Here is a 23683-nt window from a genome sequence, read left to right as displayed (position 1 = left end):
GTTAGAAAAATTACTGTGCATCTACAGGCATTTAAGCAGTCGTTTCAGGAGACTGAATGTTGCTATAGATTTGAACTGTGTTCTTCCAAGTCCGGTGTGGTGTATTTTGAGACTGGTTTCTTAATTTGTTGCTCCATAATATAAGATGATAAATTTTGTCACCATCACATACAAGAACATAATGAATAAGTAAATATCGCTGTCTGAAATATTAGTTTATACACTGTAGTATTTGAGATCAGTAATAAAAATATTAAAACTGAAAATTCTATTCTTGAACAATGTGTGTTATCTATTACTTATTCTGTAACATTTTGTATACACCAAATACTAAGAAACAAAGGAACATTAAAATTGCAGCCATAGCAAATGATTTGGTATTTTCTTTCTGAAGATGCTTTAATTCATGCTGATTCCTTTTTAGTTCTTCTATCACTTCTTCAAGCTCCCCTTCAATACGCTGCCTGCAACAAAAGGGTTTCACCTGTTATGAGTAGATAATATTACGGAAACACACTAGCATTAATTGTATTTTGTCACAAAATCACAGTAGAAAGGTACATGAGGGGTAATATGTAGAACTGATAACCTGAAAAAGTAACCAGAGTGCAGCAAAACTATACAAACATGGCCTTTGTGTCAAAGTATTTTTAAGAAACATTCTACTGTCTAGAAACATGCAAACATATGAACTATGACAATGTAAAAACCAAGTACCTTTCATCAGATGAAAGATGCCTGCTTCTGAGGTTCCTTTCCAGAGCTTCTATTCTATAAAAACCATACTTTATAGAGTCTTCTGCACTTCTGATCTGTAAAAGATTATATATGGACTTTAGAATGGAACTCGCATTAAAATATACAAGGAAATACATCAAAGGAATTGAAAATTCTCGTTGGCCTTTAAAAATGTGCAGTTCTCAAAGGGTAACATTCACATATCCTGTATTTATAGGTTACAGCAAGGGCTACTGAAAGGAAAGACTGGAGGAAAAAGTGCTTACCATAACAGTTTGACAAAAAGTTCAGTTCGGTGTTGAGAGTAGTAAAATTTGAAGTTGAGAATAGATGCCAAGATCAAAATATAATTCTCAAAGGTATAAAAACTTAGTTGAGGACAAAGAGTGGCCAAGTTATGTAAATAATTAATATTAAAAATGCATAACACATTTTATATTTGAACTTAAATAAGAAAATTTTAAATGTTTAAGCTTACTAATGACATTAAAACAGTTCCAACAAACTAACATGTGGTGTTACAGGTATTAGGACACATATCCATAATCTCAGTATGTACAAATCAAACACTTAGAACCAACTGTAATTGAAAACTGCACCACATACACGAATGCACTTGGAGGGCAATATTAAAATATCATTCAGTGAAGAAGTGTTTCTCAAAAGTGTAAAGTATTCAAAAGTAATACCTTTGTTTAAAAGCTGTTGATTTGCCAACTACAAATATGAGACGGAGGGGTGGGAAGTGTACAGGCTAGGCATGAGATGAATGGTTGTCGGAGCTAGAGTGGAGCAGCAGGTAACATAGGGACATGAATAGAGAGGGGGTAACACAGCAGGACAATTACGGCAGTGAAGGGTGTGTTGCAAAGACAACTCTTATCTGCATAGTTCAGAGAAGTTGGTGGTGACGGGAAAGATCCACATGGCCTGGGGTGTGAAGAAGCCATTAAAATTTAGCATGTTATGCTCAGCCACATGTTGTGCTACTGGGTGGTCAACTTTTTCCTTGGAAACAGCTTGGCGGTGGCCATTCGTCCTGGTCAGCAGCTGGTTAGTAGCCATACTAACATAGATAGCTGTACAGTGTCTGCAGCAGAGTTAGTATATCATATGGCTTATTTCACAGGTGGCCCAGCATCTGATGGGGAAGGGTAAGGGTTTGACAGCATGGGAGTGAGTACAAGGTGTTGGATAGGAGGATTGGGCAGGTCTTGGACCTTGGTCTTGTAAAGGGATCCTCGTCGCAACAGGTTGGGAGAGGGAGTGGTAGTGGGATGGATTAGGATGTTGTGTATGTTGGGCGGACAATGGAATACCACTTCAGGAATGGTATTTGGTAAGATGTCCCACATTTCAGGACATGATTAGAGATAAACAGTCCTGATGAAGGATATGGTTCAGTTGTTCCAGTCCAGGAAGATATTGGATGATGAAGGGGTGCTCCTTTTGTAGGTGTTTCTTGGTGGAGGTTGGAGGATTGATGTTGTGTGAGGATATGGCTTGGGAAATCTGTTTGCGGAGTTGGTCTGTGGGACAGTACCCATCTGAGAAGGCCTTCATGAGACCTTCAGCGTACTGGACAAGGGATTTTTCGTCACTCCAGATACATTGTCCACAAGTGGCCAGGCTATATAGGAGGGATTTTTGTGTAGAGATGGCGCTGTCGAAATGTAGGTACTATTGGTGTTTAGTGGCTTCAATGTGGACAGAGATATTGAAGGAGCCATCAGAGAGGTGGAGCTCAACTTCTAGGATAGTGGCACATTGGTTGAGACATGCCAGGTGCAGTGGATGGGAGAGATGGTGTTGAGAGTGTGAAGGAATGGAAATAGGCTGTCTGGGCTCCGAGGTCTGATCGTGAAGATATCATCAATGAACCTGAACCGAACTATATGTTGGGAGTTTTAGGAGGTTAGGAAGGTTTCCTTTAGATTGCTTGCAAACAGACTGGCATAGAGGTGGCATGCGGGTGACCATGGCTGTGCTGCAGATTTGTTTGTATATCTTCCCTTCACAGGAAAAGTAGTTATGTGTAATTATATAGCTGTTTAAGGAATGAGATAGTCGGTTTGGAGTCTGAAGGAGATTGGGAGAGATAGTGTTTGATAGTAACAAAGCCACTGGCATGAGGGGTGTTTCGATATATGGAGATGGAATCAAAAGAGAAGATCAGGGATCCAGGAGATAAGGGGTTGGGATGCTGTTGAGTCAGTGAATGAATGTGGGAGGCTATTTTTGGGAAACTGGTTGGAGGTGTTTGTCAACAAGAGGAGATGTTATTTCAGTGGTAGTACAATAGCCAACTGCAACAGGGCATCCAGGATCATTAGGTTTGTGGATTTTGTCGAGCACATAGGAGGTGGGTATTCAGGGTGTCACTGGGATGAGGAGGGAGATGGGATCTGGGGAGGAGAGAGGTTCTAGGAATGGCCTACAGATTTCAGTAGGGATTTTAGGTTATGGTGGACTTCTGTGATGGGATCACTATGACAAAGCATTTAGTCGGAGACGTCAAACAATTGGCAGAGGCATTCTACCAGGTAGTCACTGTGACATCATGACACTGGTGGAGCCTGCAGGTAGGATGATTAGGTCAGGGTGTTTGAATGTTGTGTATGGCTGGCCTTTTTTCTGCTGAAAGGTTAGTGTTCTTAGGAAGGGATATTGGGAAGAATGGTTTGACTAAGTTGAAGGTAAGGAAATCCTGCAAGATGACCACAGAGGGTGGTTAGTTGGGAGGAGGATGAGGGTCACAGTTGGATGGTGGTACATACTGAGAGAGGCAAGGTTCAATCTTGGAATTAGGCTGGCTTTGGTTGGAAGGACTGGTGACAAAGAAGTGTTTCTACTGTATGTTACAGGAGGAGGAGAGTAAGTCTTTAACAAAATCAACATGGTTAAACTACAGGTGGGGCTGAAGGTGAGGCCTTAAGAGTGGACTGAAACTTCTGTGGGACTGAGGTTTGTGTTTGCAAGATAACCAACAGTGTTTTGGGTTTGACTGGGCTCTGGATTTTGCGGACTGTTGGAATGGAAGTTTGGAGGATGTTATAAATTAAAAAAGTCAGTTAGGCAGTTTCTGGGCACTATAAGGGGTTGACAAGGTGGGTTACATCTCCGAAACTGAAACCCTTGTACTCCAACACCTGTAGAGCTTTCCAGATATCACCTCCATAAACCATCCAACCTGTTGACATCCTACTCTCATCTTGGGACACCACTATCCAACACACAGCCTATCCACAGTGAACCCTCTCATCAATGCCTCAAAGCATACCCACCTTGAACATGCTCTTCAGGCTCAAAACCCACTACCTCATTCGTTACACTCCTTGCCAAGTCAACGATCCACTATCTTAGACGTTGACCTCCACACCTCTGTTCACATTGAACTCAGTAAACACCAACATTACTACATTTCAATAGTTGTCATATGTACCACACCTGAAAATTCCTCCTATACAGCTTGGCCACCTGTGGGCAATGTGATGACATATCTGCAGGGACAAGAACTCTCTTGCCCGGTATGCTGCAGGTCTTATGACAGCCTTCATAGACAGGTACTCCCCAGACCTTGTCCACAAACAGTTTTTCCGTGCCATATCCTCACACACCCTGAATCCTCCCACCAACCCCCAAGAATAAGCTACAAAAGGAGCATCCCCCTCATCGCCCAGTATCTTCCTTGACTGCCCTGAAATGAGAAACATTAGGATCCACCATAACCCTCCTGATGTGGGGTTCCATCACCCTCCCAACTAATACAACATCTTATCTATCCCTATGCCACTGCTACTCTCAATCTGCTGTAGACCAAGGTGCAAGACCTGCCAAATCCACCAACTCAGTACTTCCTATTCCAGTCCTGTCACAAGCTTATCGTACCCCTTAAGAGGCTGGCCCACCTGTGAAAGCAGACATGTTGTATACCAACTCTGCTGCAAACACCGTACTGATTTTTAAGTCAGTATGGCTACCAACCAGCTGCTGACCAGGATGAATGGCCACTGCCAAATTGTTTCCAAGTAAATAGTTGACCATCCAGCATTATGTGTCTGGATTGCTCTGAAAGCTAGCAAGTTTTCTTTCTTTTTTTATGTGTCTGTCAGTGATTTGGCACTTCTGCTTTTCAGTGAGTGGCCTCCTTTACTTTTGAAGTATTTACATTAAGGTCACAAGACAGCCAAAATCATGTTGTCAGATGAAATTGGTGAATAATCAGTGATATATAGTTTTAGGTAGAACTATTGCTGAAACCTGCAAAAACACACATTCATAGTCCAATACCGACAAGTTGACCATGTAAATACAAATTATTTGATTTGGAAAAATGAGACAAAAATAAGTATTCATATTCAAAGATACATGATCCATGTTGAAATCATACTTTTTATTGCAAGCTTACATCAAGGAGAGGGACTTAGTTGGAAACACAGATACACATAAGAAAAGCTTCTGCCCTTCAGGTGTGTATATTGTCTGAAAGAACTTCTAAGTGTTCAATATAATAATAGAATGCAATTACACAGTCCAGTCACACAAATGTGACCACTGGACAAAAGCCTGAATAATTACCTTTTGCAGCACAGACTGCTATGAGCATGCAGGTAGAGAGACAATGAGGTTCTGGAAGGTATCGACAGGGATGTGGAACCACACTGATTCCAGTGCTGTGGCCAATTGCACTAGATTTCTCAGCTGAATATCCATGGAGCGAAAAGCCCTATCAGTGTGGTCCTAAACTCACCCTGGTGCTCTTCGGTTCCTAAACTCATACTGGTGCTCTTCGATCCATGCACATACACTGTGAGCTGTGTGACACGGTGCACTGTCCTGCTGGTATACGTTATCATGTTGAAAAACAAACTGTGTGTGGGGGTGGACATGATTCCCAAGGATATGTGCATACTTGTGTTGATCATTATGCCTTCCAGAATGATGAGATCACCCAGGGGATGCCACAAAAACATTTCTCAGGCCCTAATACTCCCTCCTTCAGCCTAGACCCTTCCAATGATTCTTGTATGATATTTGCTTCCAATCATTTTATGAGATACACACCAATGGCCAGCTGTGCAATGGAGCATAAAAAGAGATTCATCAGAAAATATTCCCTGCCGTTACTCGGTGGATGTCCAGTTGCTGTACTGGTGTACAAATTCCAGCCTTTGTTGTCAATGAACAGAAATCAGCATGGATGCACGAACCAGGAGCCTGCAACAGAGACCCCTATGCAGCAATGTTCACTGAACAGTCATTGAAAATACACTGTTTGCAGCCCCGTTGTTCATCTGGACAGTCAGTTGCATATCTGTTTGCCCGTACATACCTCCGCAGCCTTCGTTCAGCTGTCATCTATGGCTAATGGTACACAACAGTTGCCTTGATGCCAGTTCTGGACAGCACCATTTTCGCATGCATGGTACACTTTAACCATGGCAGCATGTGAACATTTTACAAACTTAACCATTTCGAAAATGCTTCCAACCTTGGCCCGAAAGCCCAATGATCATGCCCTTTTCATCTTCAGATAAATTTCCATGTTTCCGGATTACAACCACACATTTTTCTGCATCCCCCGACACGCTTCATATACCCTCCACTGCTACTGGTGCCACATGCCACCTTTGAGTAGTTACTGCATGTTGGCATCAAACATAGGTGGTGGTCACATTAATATCACTGCACCATGTATAAACAGATAATAAGGTACTGCTTTTCTTGTATATGTTTCCACCAGAATGTTTTTGTTGTTACTCTCTTTCGTATTTTAGATACAATTGTACTTCCAGTAACTTAATGAAGAGAGCCTAACAGATAATGGATAGTGAAGTTTTGTGAATGCAGAAAGGCTTGGAAAGGTGGTGTAGGTTTGTTAAGAGTTAGAGCGAACCAAGTTCCAATGTAACTCTAACATTATTGTTTACATAATTGGTTTATTATGTTAAGTTATTCATACCATATAAATGTGTGTCCCCTATGAACAATGGACCTTGCCAAAGTGGGATGATTTGCATGCCTGAACAATACAGATAGGCATTAGGTGCAACCACAATGGAGGGGTATTTGTGGAGAAGCCAGACAAACATGTGGTTCCTAAAGATAAACAGCAGTAACCTTTTCAATAGTTTCAGGGGCAACAGTCTGGGTTATTAACTGATCTGGCCTTATAATATCAGCTAAATGGCAGTGCTGTGCTGTTACTCTTTTTGAAGGCATGCAGCTCTCCTGTATGATTTAATGATGTTGGAATCCCTTTGGGTATAATATTCTGGAGGTAAAATAGTCCCACATCCGGAACCCCAGGTGGGAACAACTCAGGAAGATGTCACGAGGAAAAAAAAACACTGGCATTATGAGATTTTCACTCTGCAGCGGAGCATGCACTCATACGAAACTTGCTGGCAGGTTAAAACTTTATGCCAAAACGAGACTCAAACTTGGGACCTTTGCCTTTCATGGGCAAGTGCTCTACCATCTGAGCTTTTCACTCTGAAGTGAAAATCTCATTCTGGAAACATCCCCCAGGCTGTGGCTGAGTCATGTCTCCGCAATATCCTTTCTTTCAGGAGTGCTAGTTCTGCAAGGTTCCCAGGAGAGCTTCTGTAAAGTTTGGAAGGTAGGAGACGAGATACTGGCAGAAGTACAGCTGTGAGGACGGAGTGAGAGACGTGCTTCGGTAGCTCAGATGGTAGAGCACTTGCCTACGAAAGGCACAGGTCCTTAGTCCGAGTCTCGGTCCAGCACACAGTTTCAATCTGCTAGGAAGTTTCAAGACTGGCATTGTTTGGCGTGAAGTGTGGAATGTTAGATCCCTTTATCACATATTTAGGTTAGAACATTTAAAAAGGGAAATAGATAATTTGAAGTTAGATATAATGCGAATTTCTATAGTTTTGTGGCAGGGTGAACAGGATTTTATGGATAACTTATAAACACAAAATTAAATAAGGATAATGTAAGAGTATATCTAATAATGACTAAAAAATGGGAATGGAGGTCAGCTACAATGAACAGCATAGTGAATTCACAGTCAAGATGGACAAAAGCCATCACCCACCACAGGAGTACAATTTTATACGCCAGCTAGCTCAGCAATTGAAGAGATTGAAAGAATGTATGATGAGATAAAAGAAATTATTCAGGATATGAAAATTTAATTGTAATGGTGAACTGGAATCTGATAGCATGAAAAGGAAGAGAAGGAAAAACAGTAGGAAAATATGGACTGGGGGAAATGAAATAAAAAGCCACCTGGTAGAATTTGGTACAGAGCATAATTTATTCATTGCTCACACTTAGATTACAAATAACGAAAGAAGGTTGTATATGCGGAAGGGACCTGGAGATACTGAAAGTTTTCAGACTGATTATATAATGGTAAGATGGAGATTATGCACTAAGATATTTCCAGCGGCAGATATGGATTCTGACCACAATTTATTGTTTATGAAATGTAGATCAAAACTGAAGAAATGGCAAAAAGGTGGTAAATTAAGGAAATGGTGCATTGATAATTTGAAAGACCCAGAGTTTGATGAGAGTTTGAAAGAGAACATTAGCCAGTAAGTCACTGAAATCAAAAGAGAATACAGAAGACAAATGGGTAGTATTAAAAGGTAAAATAGTGAAGGCAGCACAGAATCAAATAGGTAAAAAAATAAGACCTATTAGAAACCCTTGGATATCACAGGAGATACTGAATTCAACTGATGAAAAGACATAATATAAAAATGAACCACATTAAGCAGGTGAAAAGGAACAGAGACATCTAAAAATGAGATTAACAGATAGTACAAAATAGCTGAACAGGAATGGTGGAAGACAAATGCTAGTCTACAGAAGCATGTACAGGGTGTTTCCATAAGAGCGTGCAAAAATATAACAAGACATAGTAAATGCTCCACTGACCAATTTTTGTAAGGAACATGGGGTTGGAATGCCAACTTAAGGAGATATGAAGTAAACTCTTTTAAGGGTTTGTCTAGTATTACTGTTTTCCAGCTTAATTATAATAACAGGCATAAAAATTTACATGTACTGTGCTGTTTATTTACATATATACTCTTTATTTCCTGCAAGGAAACAAAGAGGACGAGCCTGATTAGTAGGAAGTTGTGATGCAAGGTTTTATTTACTTTACATGAGGTTGGCACAAAGAGTTCTACCTGAGTTGTTTGAGATCATACCCTTGGCTATTCGTGAGAGGAAGTGGATACAATATTATGGTGCAACACCTCACTTCAGTGTGTGTGTCCGCGACCATCTCAGTGCGTTATTTCCTGGTTGTTGGATTGGAAGGGGAGGTCCTATTCTATTGCATGCTAGGTCACCTGACCTGAATGCCCTTGATTATTTCTTATGGGGATATCGAGTCACTTGTGTATTAGACCCCAGTGGATATGGAGGTGTAATTAGTTGCCAGAATTGCAGCTGCCTGTTATGTGATTTGAAACACACCATGGATATTTGTCAAGATGTGTCAGAATCTTGTTTGCCAATGTCATGCTTGCAGCGAGGTTGATGGCCACCAGTTTCAGTACATTTTGTAAGATACAGTACAAATGGTGCATTCACTGTATCAATGGTGGTATTTGCAGTTAACTGTAACAAACGTAAATAAAAAAGTACACAATAATGTGATTCTGCTAATATCTTCTTAATCTGGCTTCTCCAATCCCAGGTTCCCCACCTCAAATTGTTCAGTGGAGCATCCTCTATGTTTCGTTAAATTTTTGCATGCTTCTACAGAAAAACCCTGTATAACAAGGGAAAAGACAAATACCACCCACAGGAAAATGAAAGAGGCTTTTGGAGGAAAGATCAATGTTAAATGCCTCATTAACATTGAGGTCATTACAGACAGAGCACAAGTTCGGATTGTTTCAAGGATGAAGGAGGAAATTAGCGATGTCCTTTCAAAGAAACCATCTCACCATTTGCCTGGAGTCATTCGGGGAAATGTATCATGGGACATGGATGTGAACTGTCGTCTTCCAAAATGCAGGTCTAGTGTGCTGCAAACTGAGCCCCTTTGCTTGGTTTGGAGAAAAGACAAATACCCATATGAATACTGAGACCTTGTGGAAAACTAGTTCTAAGCAAAGGAGAGAAAGCTGAAAGATGGAAGGAGTATATAATATGTCTACACAAGGGAAATGAATTTGAAAGCAGTATTACAGAAAGGGAAGAGGGCGTAGATGAAGATGAGACACGATACTGCGAGAAGAATTTGACAGAGCACTGAAAAACTCAAGTCAAAACAAGGTCCCTGGAGTAGTAGACATTCCATCAGGATTACTGATGTTCTTAACACAACCAGCCATAACCAAATAATTCCACTTCATGTGCAAAATGCGAGACGGGGGACATACACTGAGACTTTCAAAATAATGTAGTAATTCCAATTCCAAAGAAAGCAGTAGCTGACAGGTGTGAATATTACCAAACATTATTTTAATACACTACAGCTGCGAAATACTGACATGAATATGTTATAATGTCAAGTTTAACAAATATATTTCAAGGATGACACAATACACGTAAGTCACAGATCAAGTAAACAAAGTAAGACGTGTGTGCACTGTAACAGTCAAATCAGCACTGAGTCCAAGACTAGAGGCGACTGGCTGGCTGGCCCCTTAGGTGGCGCGGCTGCTGCATGGCTGGCAGACGGCGCCGCATATAGACAACGCGCGTAACTGCACGGCGGCACTTTGAAAGCTCGGGCGAGTCACAACACTTTTCCCGCCTTTGAATTTTTTGCACTGGTCTTGATGGAGGTGGCCTGTAGATTGCTAACGTCCATAGGTGTTGTTTGACTGGTCGTAAAATCTCGAGGAGGAGGCTTCCCGTACGGACGGAAGTGTCCACGATGATAACGGGTTGAAATGACAGGAGACGTGGGGGTCAAAACTGCTGGGGCCCCGTGCCCCAATCTGCTCGTTGCGACAAGTCCGGTTGTTATAACAGGAAACATGGGCGATGCAACGGCGTCCCTGGGAGAAGGAGGCCATCTGCTTCCTGCATGGGCACATCTCCTGGTGGTGTCAGTTCTTGTGCTGGCACCGAGATGATAGTGAGAGGACTGTGTTGTGAGTAATGAGAGATTCCAAGATCCCGAGCATCAGGTAGAGCCAAAGGTGGTGTAGCGGCATTCTGAACAGGCATTGCTGGCACACAAGGCCGAAGCTGGTCTGAATGACGCACTGCAACACCCGTGTCCACCTGGATTTTTTACAGGCGTCGGCACAGTGTCAAAAGATGCGGCCAGGACTCCGTTTTGGCCGCCTGCCATATCCCCGTACCCATACAAGGTCGCCGGTGGTGAACCAGCCAAGCGAAGGCACCCGCGGCAGTGAGGTGGAAGGCCGCAGAAGAGGAAGTAGCGTGCGGTGCTGTCGGCCATGTAAGAGCTCAGCCAGGCTGTGGTTGCCCATGGGGGTGAAACAGTAAGAAACCAGAAATTGGATAAGCACATCATCAGCAGCAGAAGAAGTCAGGAGTTTCCCCATCTGAGCCTTAAATGTGCAAACAAGTCGTTCAGCCTCACTGTTTGACTGTGGATAAAACAGAGGGGCCGTGACATGCATGACGCCATGACTGGCACAAAAATCTGCAAAATCAGAAGAGGCAAATTGTGGACCATTATCAGTAACGAGTAGAGGGACGGCCTCCCAAAGAGAAAATGCGAGCCAGATCATTGGTGGTTGCCGCGGTGGTAGGCGACATGCAATGGACAATGAAAGGAAAGTTAGAGTAGGCGTCAATAACGAGGAGCCAATAAGTACCTAAAAAAGGTCCCGCAAAGTCATCATGAATACGCTCCCAGGGCTTCTCAGGCGAAGGCCACGGCGACAAAGATGACTTCGGGGGCAGCGGCTTGTGACGCACAAGGGCCACAGGCAGCGACCATGTGTGCGATTTCAGAGCCAATGCTGGGCCAGTACACACGACGGCGTGCCAGAGATTTTGTGCGAGAGACACCCCAGTGCCCTCGGTGAAGGAGGTGCAAGACAGAAGCACGCAAAGACGCAGGTACCTCAACACACGGCAAAGCATTTTTGGTGGAAAGGTTGATAACACCATCCCTAGCCATGAGGCGGTAATGCAAAGCCTAGTAGTTCCGCAAAGGATCAGAAGTCTTAGCGGACGGACGATCTGGCCAACCCTTCTGAATACAGCATAAAACCCGGGAGAGGGTAGGATCAGAACCTGTAGCCGTCACCAGCTGGTCCCCGGTGATGGGGAACCCGTCCACAACCCGCTGCTCGGCAACATCCAGGTGGAAACACAAAAGTTTGTCCCTATCGAATGGCAGATCAGGACCCATGAGAAGGCAACACAGTGCATCAGCATTCGCATGTTGAGATGTCGGCCGGAAATGAATCTCATAATTGAAACGAGACAAGTAAAGAGCCCAACACTGGAGACGGTGTGCAGCCTTGTCGGGAAGTGACGTTGATGGATGAAACAAGGAAACAAGTGGTTTGTTATCTGTAACAAGATGAAATTTGGATCCATAGAGAAAAACACCAAACTTATGAAGAGTATAAATAATGGCCAAAGCTTCTTTTTCAATTTGAGAATATTTTCCTTGGGCATCCATGAGCATTTTGGAGGCATAAGCAATGGGTTGTTGAGAACCGTCAGAAAAACGGTGCGCAAGGACTGCACCAACCCCGTATTGAGAGGTGTCCGTGGCAAGAATAAGATGTTGGCCAGGTCGATAAGTAGCCAGGCACGGGGCCTGTTTCAGCATAGTCTTCAATTTCTGGAAAGCCACATCGCATGATGCAGTCCAGTGAAAGGGCACGTTTTTATGCAACAGCTGAGCCACCGAAGCTGCAAACGGTAAAAACCTGTGATAGTATGCTATTTTCCGCAAGAAGGCCTGCAGTTCCTTAACAAATGTAGGGCAAGAAAGGGCATCGATCGCAGCAACAGTTTGCTGAAGTGGACGAATACCATGCCGAGAGAGCTGAAACCCCAAGTATGTGATAAGATGCCTGAAAAATTTTGATTTCTGAAGATTACTCTTAAAACCAGCAGTCTGTAAGACATGAAAAAGATTGCGGAGATTCTAAAGATGTTCTTCAGTGGTGGAGCCAGTGACAACAATGCCGTCCATGTAATTTATATGCCTCGGGACAGGGAGCAGTAATTATTCCAAGAATCACTGAAAGAGAGCATGGCGCTGGCAACCTCGAATGGCAATCGTTGGTATTGATAGAGGCCGAAAGGCGTGTTAAGGACCAGGAACTGCCGGGAAGCAGCATCAAGAGGAAGTTGATGATAAGCTTCTGACAGGTCAAGTTTAGAAAAATACTGGCCTCCAGCGAGTTTAGTGAACAATTCTTCATGTCGGGGCATAGGGTAAGTGTCGATGAGGCATTGAGCTTGTACAGAGGCTTTGAAATCACCACAGAGATGAATGTCACCATTGGCCTTAGCAACGACAATAACAGGAGAGGACCACTCACTGGAAGTGACAGGAAGCAAGACCCCCGAAGCAGTCAGACGAACCAATCACGAAGGGCCACGGGAATGGGCCGAGCCCAAAAAAACTTAGGTCGAGCACTGGGTTTGAGCGTGATATGAGTTTCAAAGTCGTTTGCACGACCTAACCCAGGAGAAAAAAGTCATGAAAATGTTGTTGACAAGGTATCCTATTGAGCATAAGGAATAGCATGAGAGACGATATTGAGAGTGTCATCTATGGAGAAACCAAAAACGAAAGATTCTCCGGGTTACTATGGTCGACCACAAAGATGGGAACAGTGCGAACAAAGGATTTGTAAGATACCTCAGCATTAAATTGTCCCATGAGAGAAATCTTCTGCTTGTTGTACGTCCGTAATTGCCTAGTGACAGGTGATAGGATTGGAGAACCCAACCGAAGATACGTCTGAGAATTGATGATATTGGCAGCAGAATCAGTATCCACCTGCATGCGAACATCCCGACCAAGGATTTGGACAGTGAGGAACAATTTCCCTGAAAGGGAAGAAGTACCATTGACAGACAACACAGAAGCATTATCAGTGTCACATTCATAAACATCAGGTATGCGGTCGGATTTGCAAATGGATGACACATGACCCTTCTTTTTGCATTTGTAACACACGGCCCAACACTGGGGACAATCCTCCCGTGAATGTTTGTTAAACACCGCGGACATGAAGGAAGTTGCCGTGGATTTTGTTGCAGTTTCTTAGAGGTTTGTTTATGGGTAGGCCGAGGCTGCGCTTGGGAGCGTACTGCGCCCACGTTGGCTGGCGGGGACACGCCACAAGCTTCGTCAACAGTGCAAAGAGGTTGTACGTCACCGACGTCACCCCCTGCCTTTATACAGCAGGGCAAAAAAATTCAAAAGACTGAGCGATCTAGAGTCGGATTTGCCAACTGGAGGGCACGTTGCCTAACGTCTTTGCCGGGCGCCAACCGGATAATAGCATACCGTACCATGGAATTGGCGTAGGATTCTTTGTGAACGGCAGTAACAAATTGACACTTTCGACTGAGGCCATGAAGTTCAGCAGCTCAAGTGCGATAGGATTAATTCGGTTGTTTTTGACAACGATAAAAGTAACACGAGAGGCTACCACATGCATATGCTTTTGAAAATATACAGACAGAAGTGAGAACATTTCAGCAAAGGACAAAGCCGCAACATGAAATGCCAAGAAGTGCTGTCGAAGACGTTTTTCTTAAGCAGACTATTCTTCCGCCGTCTCGTCATAAGGAGGAAAAGGAGGTATAGTCAACGACAAGAGATGGCCCTCATTGGATGCCGCGGCGAAATCACGAATCACAGATGTGAGAAGCGTTTGCTGTTCAATGAGACCTTGCAATAGTTGCTCTAAAGTAGGCATGGAAACCTGTGGGTCAACAATGAAAAAGAAAAATTCACTACCTTGTCGCCAACTGTAATAACGTCAAGTTTAACAAATATATTTCAAGGATGACACAATACATCTAAGTCACAGATCAAGTAAACAAAGTAAGACCTGTGTACTCTGTAACAGTCAAATCAGCACCGAGTCCAAGTCTAGCGGCCGCTGGCAATACTGACCCTATAATTAGTCGAAGAAGATAGCATATGTAGACTTACAGAAAGCATTTGATAGTGGGAGACATTCTTTGAAATTCTAAAGGTAGCAGGGGTAAAATACAGGAAGTGAAAGGTTACATACAATGTGTATAGAATGGTTGAAGAGAGGGTGTGACAGATTTGTAGCCAACCCTTGATTTTATTCAATCTGTACACAGAACAGTAGTGAAGGAAGCCAAAGAAAAATTTAGATAATGAATTAAAGTTCAGGGAAAGAAATAAAAACTGAATTTGATTACATTTCAATTCAGTCAGGGACACCAAAGAACTTGGAAGAGTAGCCTAACAGAATGGACAGTGTCTTGAAAGGAGGACACAAGACAAACACTAACAAAAGCAAAGCAAGGATTATGGAATGTAGTCAAATTAAATCAGGCGAGACAGAGTTAGATTCAGAAAGTAGATGCTACAAGTTATAGATGAGTTTTGCTCTTTGGGAAGTAAATTAAATGATGATGGCAGAAATAGAGAGGATATCAAATGCAGACTGGCAGTAGCAAGAAAATGATTTCTAAAAGAGAGAAAGTTGTTTACACTGAATATAAATTTAAGTGTTGGTAACTCTCTTCTGGAGGTATTTATCTGAAGTGTACCCATGTATAGAGGTGAAATGTGGGTTAAGTAGTTCAGGCAAGAGGAGAATATAAGCTTTTGAAATGTGGTGCTACTGAAGATGGGCAGATATCATAACTAATGAGGAAGTATTGAATAAAATTGTGGAGTAAACAAACTTTTGTCATGGCTTGACTTTAAGAATGGATTGACAGGTAGCAGATATTGAGAGATGTCAAAGAATCATCAATGTAGTATTGGAGGGAAGTGCAGGGAGTAAAAATTGTTGGAAGAGACCAAGAGAAAAGGGCAGAACTAAAATCAAATTGATCGTCGGTTTCAGCAGTTATTCGGAGGTGATGAGCCTTGCACAATATAGCAGCATCAGAGCTGCATCAAACCAGTCTTCAGACTGAAGACCACACAACAACTAATATACAGGGTGTCTCACCAAAGGGTTGTCAGGTGCATTTTCTCTGGTGTTGCAGCAGATATTTGCAGTTTCGTTTTCGCCAAGTGTAGATGAGTCAGCCCAAACAAGTACTGCTCATCGCATCTTTCTTGCTATACCCCACATTGACAGAGTGATTCGATTTGGTTCCTGTTACAAAGAAAATGTTTTCCAAAGCAGAATTTCACATGACCATTTGACAGAGTGGTCCCAAATTAGTCCAGTATGTTATTCATTTTATCAATATGTATTAACAGAGACAGTAAAACATGACGAATAACCACTATACCAGCAGCGACATCACTGCTACAGCCCATGCTGATTGCTACCATTTTGCAGCAGTACTCCTCTGTCACTCCTGGAGTAACAATTCTTCTTCATGTTTTACTTTCCTGGTTAATAGATATTGATAAAACAAATATTGCACTACAGTAATCTGGGACAGCTCTATCGAATGGTCATGTAAAATTCAAAAAACATTTACTCTGTAATAGGAAAGAAACTTACACTTTCCATCAAAACTGGATGTCACAAGAGAGACTTAAAAGCAACACACTGAAAGAACAAAATCACAACTATCTGCTGAAAAACTAAAGACAATGCACCTCAAGACTCATAGAAGAGGGCACTCGGCACCGTATGACACTGCAGTTCAACAAAAGACACAGTGTTATAGATGGTGTTAGGGAGTGGACCCCATTTTGGGAGAAAAGGTCTTCAAAATCACAGTTCTTCAGGTAATTGCAGAGTTGATCCATTGACAAATTCACAACCAATTTTTTGCCCCCTCCTTGTTCAACCCGATTTAATCTACTTTCCTTGAGTGTGCATACACATCCTGTTGTTCTGTGCAAAAAGTGAATGATGTAAAGGAATCTTTGTGTACAAGTACTGGTGAAACCTGCAAAAGTGCACTTTTCAGTCCAATGTCAACGAGCTGACCAAGTAAATACCAATTTAATATGATTTGGAAAAATGAGAAAATTAAGGACGCATATTCAAAAGCATGTGATCTACACTGAAATTATATTTTTCTCACCAGCTTTCATCGACTTAGAAGAGAAAAAGAAATTTAGTGTCTCAGAGTTCTAAGCAGATAAAGAAGGTAGCAGAGTTCATTTATTTACTGATAATATTTAGTGCAGTGTACACTACATACGTTTTTGCAATAATACATGTAATGACTTGGATATTACAAAACATTAGAACTGACAATGTAGTCATCTTCACATAGAATCATCAGACTGGAATTTCCTACACTCATAAGCTGACAACTTCCAACAAACTAAACTTTTCCTTCATAATAAATTTTGTACTGACTCTGAAATGTATAACTGGATATTCTGCACAGGTGATTTTGCTATATATATATATATATATATATATATATATATATATATATATATATATATATATATATATATATATATAAACTTCCACATGGGAAAAATATATTAAAAACAAAGATTCCAAGACTTACCAAGCGGGAAAGCGCCGGCAGACAGGCACATGAACAAAACACACAAACACACACACAGAATTACGAGCTTTCGCAACTGGCAGTTGCTTCGTCAGGAAAGAGGGAAAGAGAGGGAAAAATGAAAGGATGTGGGTTTTAAGGGAGAGGGTAAGGAGTCATTCCAATCCCGGGAGTGGAAAGACTTCCCTTAGGGGAAAAAAAGGACAGGTGTACACTCGCACACACACACAAACACACATATCCATCCGCACATACACAGACACAAGCAGACATGATGTCTGCTTGTGTCTGTGTATGTGCGGATGGATATGTGTGTTTGTGTGTGTGTGTACACCTGTCCTTTTTTTCCCCTAAGGGAAGTCTTTCCACTCCCGGGATTGGAATGACTCCTTACCCTCTCCCTTAAAACCCACATCCTTTCATTTTTCCCTCTCCTTCCCTCTTTCCTGACGAAGCAACTGCCAGTTGCGAAAGCTCGTAATTCTGTGTGTGTGTGTTTGTGTGTTTTGTTCATGTGCCTGTCTGCCGGCACTTTCCCGCTTGGTAAGTCTTGGAAGAGAGAGAGAGAGAGAGAGAGAGAGAGAGAGAGAGAGAGAGAGAGAGAGAGAGAGAGAGAGAGAGAGAGAGAGAGAGACCTGTGATAACTATTGTGGAATGAATAAGCCTTTTAATTACTTCTCACAAACTCTACACATGAATGACTAACAACAGAATGAGAAGGATAGTCGACACCCTTCTAATGGAGCAATGGCTTTAGAGAGGCAGTATGTTGTAATGACAATGTAACTACTGTATGCCAATTTGCTGAAAAACAACAAGAATACAATCTGGATACTCTCACCGCATTCACACATTACGAAAGGGGCTTTCAATAGAATAAGCAAAAGCAAGCTTTGGAATAACAGGGAAGAAATGAACCCATCCAAGGCATTTAGTACATGTATATCTACTATGGAGTTTGTATCAGCACACAGAAGTTATAATACATCCAGGGAAAGAGAAGACAATATCAATGAAGATCAATAGAGGAGTGCAAAAATGGTGTAGCCTTTCACCTACTATGTTCAGTATATATCTAAATGACATTTCTAGATAATGGTACTGGGAAGTTAAACACTTACTGTTAAGAAAATATCTCCACGTATTAAGCATCTCCATGTATTGTATTTCATTGTTTTCAAAACAATCTATGACTGAGAATAAAATGGTAATGCCAAAAAACATGCAAACTTCAATTAATACACACTATTAAATTTAACAGGTTACAGCCTAGTTTCATTTAACTGTTGTTGGAGAATCTACTTCTGAACTGTTGTAGTGTAATTAACTGTTGAAAAGAGAAATTTTAAGCATGCTACCTAATACACTAGGAAATTGAGGTTAACATGTCGTTAACTCAGTTTAGAATACAGTCCTCTGAGTTTTAGGGTTAGAAAAATTGCCAGCTGAGTTTTGGATTAATAAATTTGTATTCAACACACTATATACCGAGATAAAATTCTGCAGAAAAGAACATGCCAAAGAATACTGTACTTTTGTTGCTAATTGGAGAAACTGACTACACTGCATGGAATAGGAAAGTAAAGAGACTACTTGGATTACCTCGAATGCGCTTTGGGTCACTGACAACAAATAAGTGGAACTCCAGCCACTGGAAGAAGATAAACACAAGTCAAAATATACAAGAAACAATTGGATTCATATAATAAGGTAAATGGTTGTCCAAAGTCATTGAGTAACACAAAGACACAATAACGAGAATACTAGAAATACTTCAGCTCTTGGGCAAAGTCTTTCTTCAGAAGTAGGAAACCATATATGTTCATATGACTGACACATAGAAGGCCATTGTCACCTGGCACTGTGTGTGACATGTTCCACACTCACAAGAATCATCTCATTTTTGAGTCTATGGAACGAAAACTGAGTCTCTAATTTAATATAATCCAAGCAGCAATCTAGCTGAGTTGTGGGGGTAAGGAAAATGCTTGCGGTGGGGAGGAGAACAATGATGTGCTGCCAGTGGGAGAACACAGGGATGTGGCAAGGACAGGGTAGCACTGCTAGGGACAGATCTGGAGGCTATCTGGGATCGGGAGGGGTGGAGGGAAAAAGGGGTGGTGCGAGATGGGAGATAAAGAAGAGGAAAGGACTATGTACGTGGGTGGCTGGGATAGAAGGCATGTGTAGTACTGGAGTGAGAGCAGAGGAGGGTATAGCAGATGGAGGATAGGGAGAAATGAGGATTAAGGGCAGGGGTTTACAGGAACGAAGGATATGTTGTACGGAGAGTTCTCAACTACACAGTTCAGGAAAGCTGGTGTTGGTGGGAAGAACGCAGATGGAACAGGCTGTAAAACCAGTCATTAAAATGAAGCACATCATGTTGGATGGTCATTCAGCAACTGGGTGTTTCAACTCTCTCTTGGCTACCGTCTGGCAAAAGCCATTCATGGACAGCTTGCTAGTTATCATGTCCATGTAGAATGCAGCACAATGGTTGTGGCTAAGTCGGTAGTCCATAAGGCTGCTATCACAGGTGGCCCTGCTCTTGATGGGAAGAAGATGCCAGTGACAGGACTGAAGTATGTGGTAGTGGGTGGATGTATAGGAAGGGTCTTGCATCTGGGTCTATTGCAAGGCATGAGCTATGAGGCAAGGGGAGGAAGCAGAGGGAGAGTAGGAATGAACAAGTATATTGTATAGATTGGGTTGGCAGCATAATACCACTGTGGGTTGGATGAGGAGGACATTAATTTCAGCATAGGTTGAGTGATAGTTGAAACTCTGGTGGAGAATGTCACAAAATAAGTGCATCTTTGTGGCTGGACAGTGAGTATGTGAGGAATAATGGATGACTGGTGAGGCAAGGCATGGAAGATCTGTTTCTGGGCAAGACTGGGATGGTAATTTCAACCTGTGAAGGCCTCAGTAAGACCCTTGGCATATTTGCAGAGGGACTTACTGTTCTTATTCCAGCCTGGACTTTCTATTGTTTGATTTAGTTTTGCAAAGTGTATAGTAACAATTGCAATTAGTGATCACATATATCAAAAGGCCATAAACAAACAGCTAGTAATACACAGGATGCCTTAAAGCTGCAGTTTGAAGCCACATCCAAAGATAATTTTGTTTGTAACTTCTACAAACTTTCTCTGTTTTGGTTGCACACAAGGTGAAGATGTTTCAATTCATACAGAAAAACTAAAAAGTTTGTTTAATGAACTGAACAATGGACTTGCACATAAACTGTGAATATTTTTTCCGATTTCATGTTTGTTTGCATATTTTGACAAGAGAGTTCAAAATGTTTCTGTCATTTGGATGTTACTAACAAAGGATGAAAAGAGAACATTCAATGAATTAACAGTCCATTTATGTATGTTTGAGGGGAATTTTATGAAGAATTCCAACAGTGACAAAAAATGTCAGAAGAAGTGCTAATGGTAACCACGATGAAGCAAAAACATGATGGCCAAAAACAAACTTTTTATGGGTTAATCAAGGAAAAGCACCATTTGCAATTATTGCAAAACAAAGAGCTACGAGCAAAGGACTGTAAAAAGTGGAAACAAGAAGAAGTCTTAACTGAAGCAATGATAGTACTGAAGGTGCTAAAACTGTTCTGAAAACAGCCTGTGAAGAGGTCTATTTTGTTGAAGCACATACAACATGGTGGGTTGACAACAGAGCTACAAGACGTCCAGTCAACAGCTCAGATTAATTTACAGACTTTAAAGAAATTTTTTATAGCCAAGATCAAGTTCAAAACTGGTGTTTAGTACCGGATTTGACAGGTAAGACTGTCATCTTCGGATCTTTAGAAACTTTTTTGGTTCTATGTCATGTTCTATCGTGTGCTCATTACTCATAACACATTACCCAGGTCTCGCATCTAGGTCTATTGTAAGGATGTGAGTCATAAGGCAAGGAGCTGGGAAAAGGGATGGTGAAGGTACAAACAAGGAATTGCGTAGGTTGGGTAGGCAGTGAAATACCATTGAGGATGGACTGGGGAGGATATTCCTCACTCCAGAGCATGATGAGAGATAGTCGAAACCCTGGCAAAACATCCCAAGATTAATGAACACACAATGGAATAACATGTACAACCAAAGAAGTTAGATCTGAAGATAACAATCGAAAAAACAGTTCTGAATGCAATCTTGGGTACAAAACATTTCCATAACGCGCAGACTTTCTAAAATTTGACAGTCTATGTGGTGTAAAGGCAGTCCGAGCATTCATCACCTCAGTGTATATGCAACAAACAGAAGGGTGCACTGATGGCAGAGAGACAGGCAGTCGATTAGTTGTGGCAAAGATCAGCAGGATGCCAGAAATTTCACTGAGTTGAAAGCCGAATTCGTGATTGCAACGAGTCTGGCATCATACTGTATTCCCTTGGACTGATCTGATGATAGTGCAGTCAAGATAAGTCACCAAGCTTATAAGAGAAAGATTCTGGAGCATTTCAATTTTCAGGAGTGAAAATCTGTTTCAACCTACTGCAAAGGAAACAGATACGTCACAAGCAAAAACAAGGAATGCAAGAAAGTGTGATTTTCTTTAGACTGATGCTTGGAGCAAGACCTGCTTTGAATTATAGTGTGATCTTTTTGTTTTGAAGACTTGACTCACCATTGAAAGAAGATGTAGTGAGGCTAAAATGAGTATTCCAGTATACTGTATGCATATGTGAATTATTGTTAAGATTCATCCAATGGCATATTAAATTCCCACAGTGATGGAGACTTTGGAGGATCCAACTTAACAGATCAACATCCGATATCCTTTATTACACTTATAGCGGAGCTACCTGCCAGCTCAGCCAAAGACAGGTAATGAATCTCCTGCTGCCTCTGAAGCAAAGTAAGTCACTGCAAAAGGCATTGTTGAGGCAATAATTTAACTGTACAGACTTAAGGATGGTGAAAATTGACTGTAGTTCCTGTCCTCAAGGTTGATAATAGAGCAACAGTGAGACCCACACAGAACCCTGAATTCCATCACAGCACAAAACATATAAACGTAAGGCATTTTTTATAGGAGAAAAGTGACAGGGCAGTTAGATGTCCAGAACTTAAGGTCAGCCAGCGTATCATTGACAAAGCCCCTGGAAAAACCATAACTGTCTATTTTGTCAGAAAAGGGTCTTTCATGTTGAGGTGTACCATCTTCATTTATTAAGGATTTCCAGGTACTGTATTCAACTTATTACAACAAAGTACAAAGAGCGTACGCAACAGCCAATCACCAATATGAATATGCAAATGATGTCACGACTAAATTACATGGCTTTCTAATGCTACATGCTGCAATACACAGAACACTATATGGTAAGACATGGTAGGAGACAAAATTAACTCCTATTATAACACATGGAAACTTATCTTTGACATTAAGTAAAGAAGACAAAAAGCATATAGTCGCCAGAGTTAAATTTTTGGTGAAAGTTGTAGGACGTGTCCTCCGAGACCATAAATAAAACCCACAGTACGAGAACAACTTCATAAATCACTATATAAATAAAAAAAAAAGATGAACACAGCGAGGATGCATAAAATACAAACATGTGAACAGAATGGGAGAATACGGGTTAGTTAAACAAGTGACCAATCATAAATAACCAGCTGAGAGAGATTCAGGGGGACCGAGAAACATATGGTCTTAGTGAAGACGGAAAAGGCTGTAAACCTCCGCCACGAAGAGAAGACAGTTCGGATATTGTCTACAGTTTGTACAAGTAACTGTGACCATTTATATGGTTACCAGTGTAGGCTTCTCACATTTACACTACTTCGACGTGCACTAGATATAAGCGTTTTGTCGGGGAACTGTAGCATTATACGTAACAGCGAATAAAATTACATATGTATTTTTACCCCAGAAAGAATGGAACGCGGTTCAGAAGTATTTCCCATATCCATCTTCTCTGCTATCCAAGTACATATATTTACTCTAATCTCATTATCTTGAGAGCGCTACAAGCTTTCAGTTTCAAACCTGTCAGTAACAGGTGGCAAAATCAGTGTCTTTCGTTACTGAAGATAAAACACAATATGTTTACGTCTCTCCTGCCACAGATTGTGGCTTGCTGTAGTGGCATCGTGAGCTACCGTTCATAAAGGATGTCACAAACTCTACATAGTTTCACAGCTTTCATTTGAAATCATATGGGCTGGTATGAATGTTATAGTGCAGGTCACGGCCTTTAAACTGTGACAAGAGTTAAATATAAGGTAAACTAAATCCAGATGTTGGATCCGAAAATAGATTTCGCACAAGGATAAATCAGGGAAACAAATACATTTATAAAAGGAATAACATCAGGAGACGAAAATGG

At 41.5% G+C, this 23683-nt stretch overlaps 1 protein-coding gene across 1 annotated transcript; it reads right to left on the bottom strand.

Annotated features, from left to right (window-relative positions):
• Positions 1–200: 200 nt before the first annotated feature.
• LOC126344130 (uncharacterized) lies at positions 201–23426 on the bottom strand. The gene is made up of 3 exons (XM_050001996.1): positions 23223–23426; positions 718–812; positions 201–464 (listed from the first exon to the last, which is right to left on the bottom strand). The coding sequence occupies exons 1-3, from the start codon at positions 23265–23267 to the stop codon at positions 296–298; spliced, it is 309 nt and encodes a 102-aa protein (XP_049857953.1). The 5' UTR covers positions 23268–23426; the 3' UTR covers positions 201–295.
• Positions 23427–23683: the final 257 nt, after the last annotated feature.

The sequence above is a fragment of the Schistocerca gregaria genome, chromosome 1 (genome assembly GCF_023897955.1).
Source record: "Schistocerca gregaria isolate iqSchGreg1 chromosome 1, iqSchGreg1.2, whole genome shotgun sequence".
In the NCBI taxonomy this organism is placed as follows: Eukaryota; Metazoa; Arthropoda; class Insecta; order Orthoptera; family Acrididae; genus Schistocerca; species Schistocerca gregaria.
This window is presented reverse-complemented; position numbering and strand designations above follow the sequence as displayed.

Coding starts and splice junctions, on each gene's coding strand:
- LOC126344130 (XM_050001996.1), bottom strand. CDS start 23,267: ATGGATATGGGAAATACTTCTGAACCGCGTTCCATTCTTTCTGGG. Junction 813..23,222: donor CGCGTTCCATTCTTTCTGGG/GTAAAAATACAT, acceptor AATCTTTTACAG/ATCAGAAGTGCAGAAGACTC. Junction 465..717: donor CATCTTTCATCTGATGAAAG/GTACTTGGTTTT, acceptor CTTTTGTTGCAG/GCAGCGTATTGAAGGGGAGC.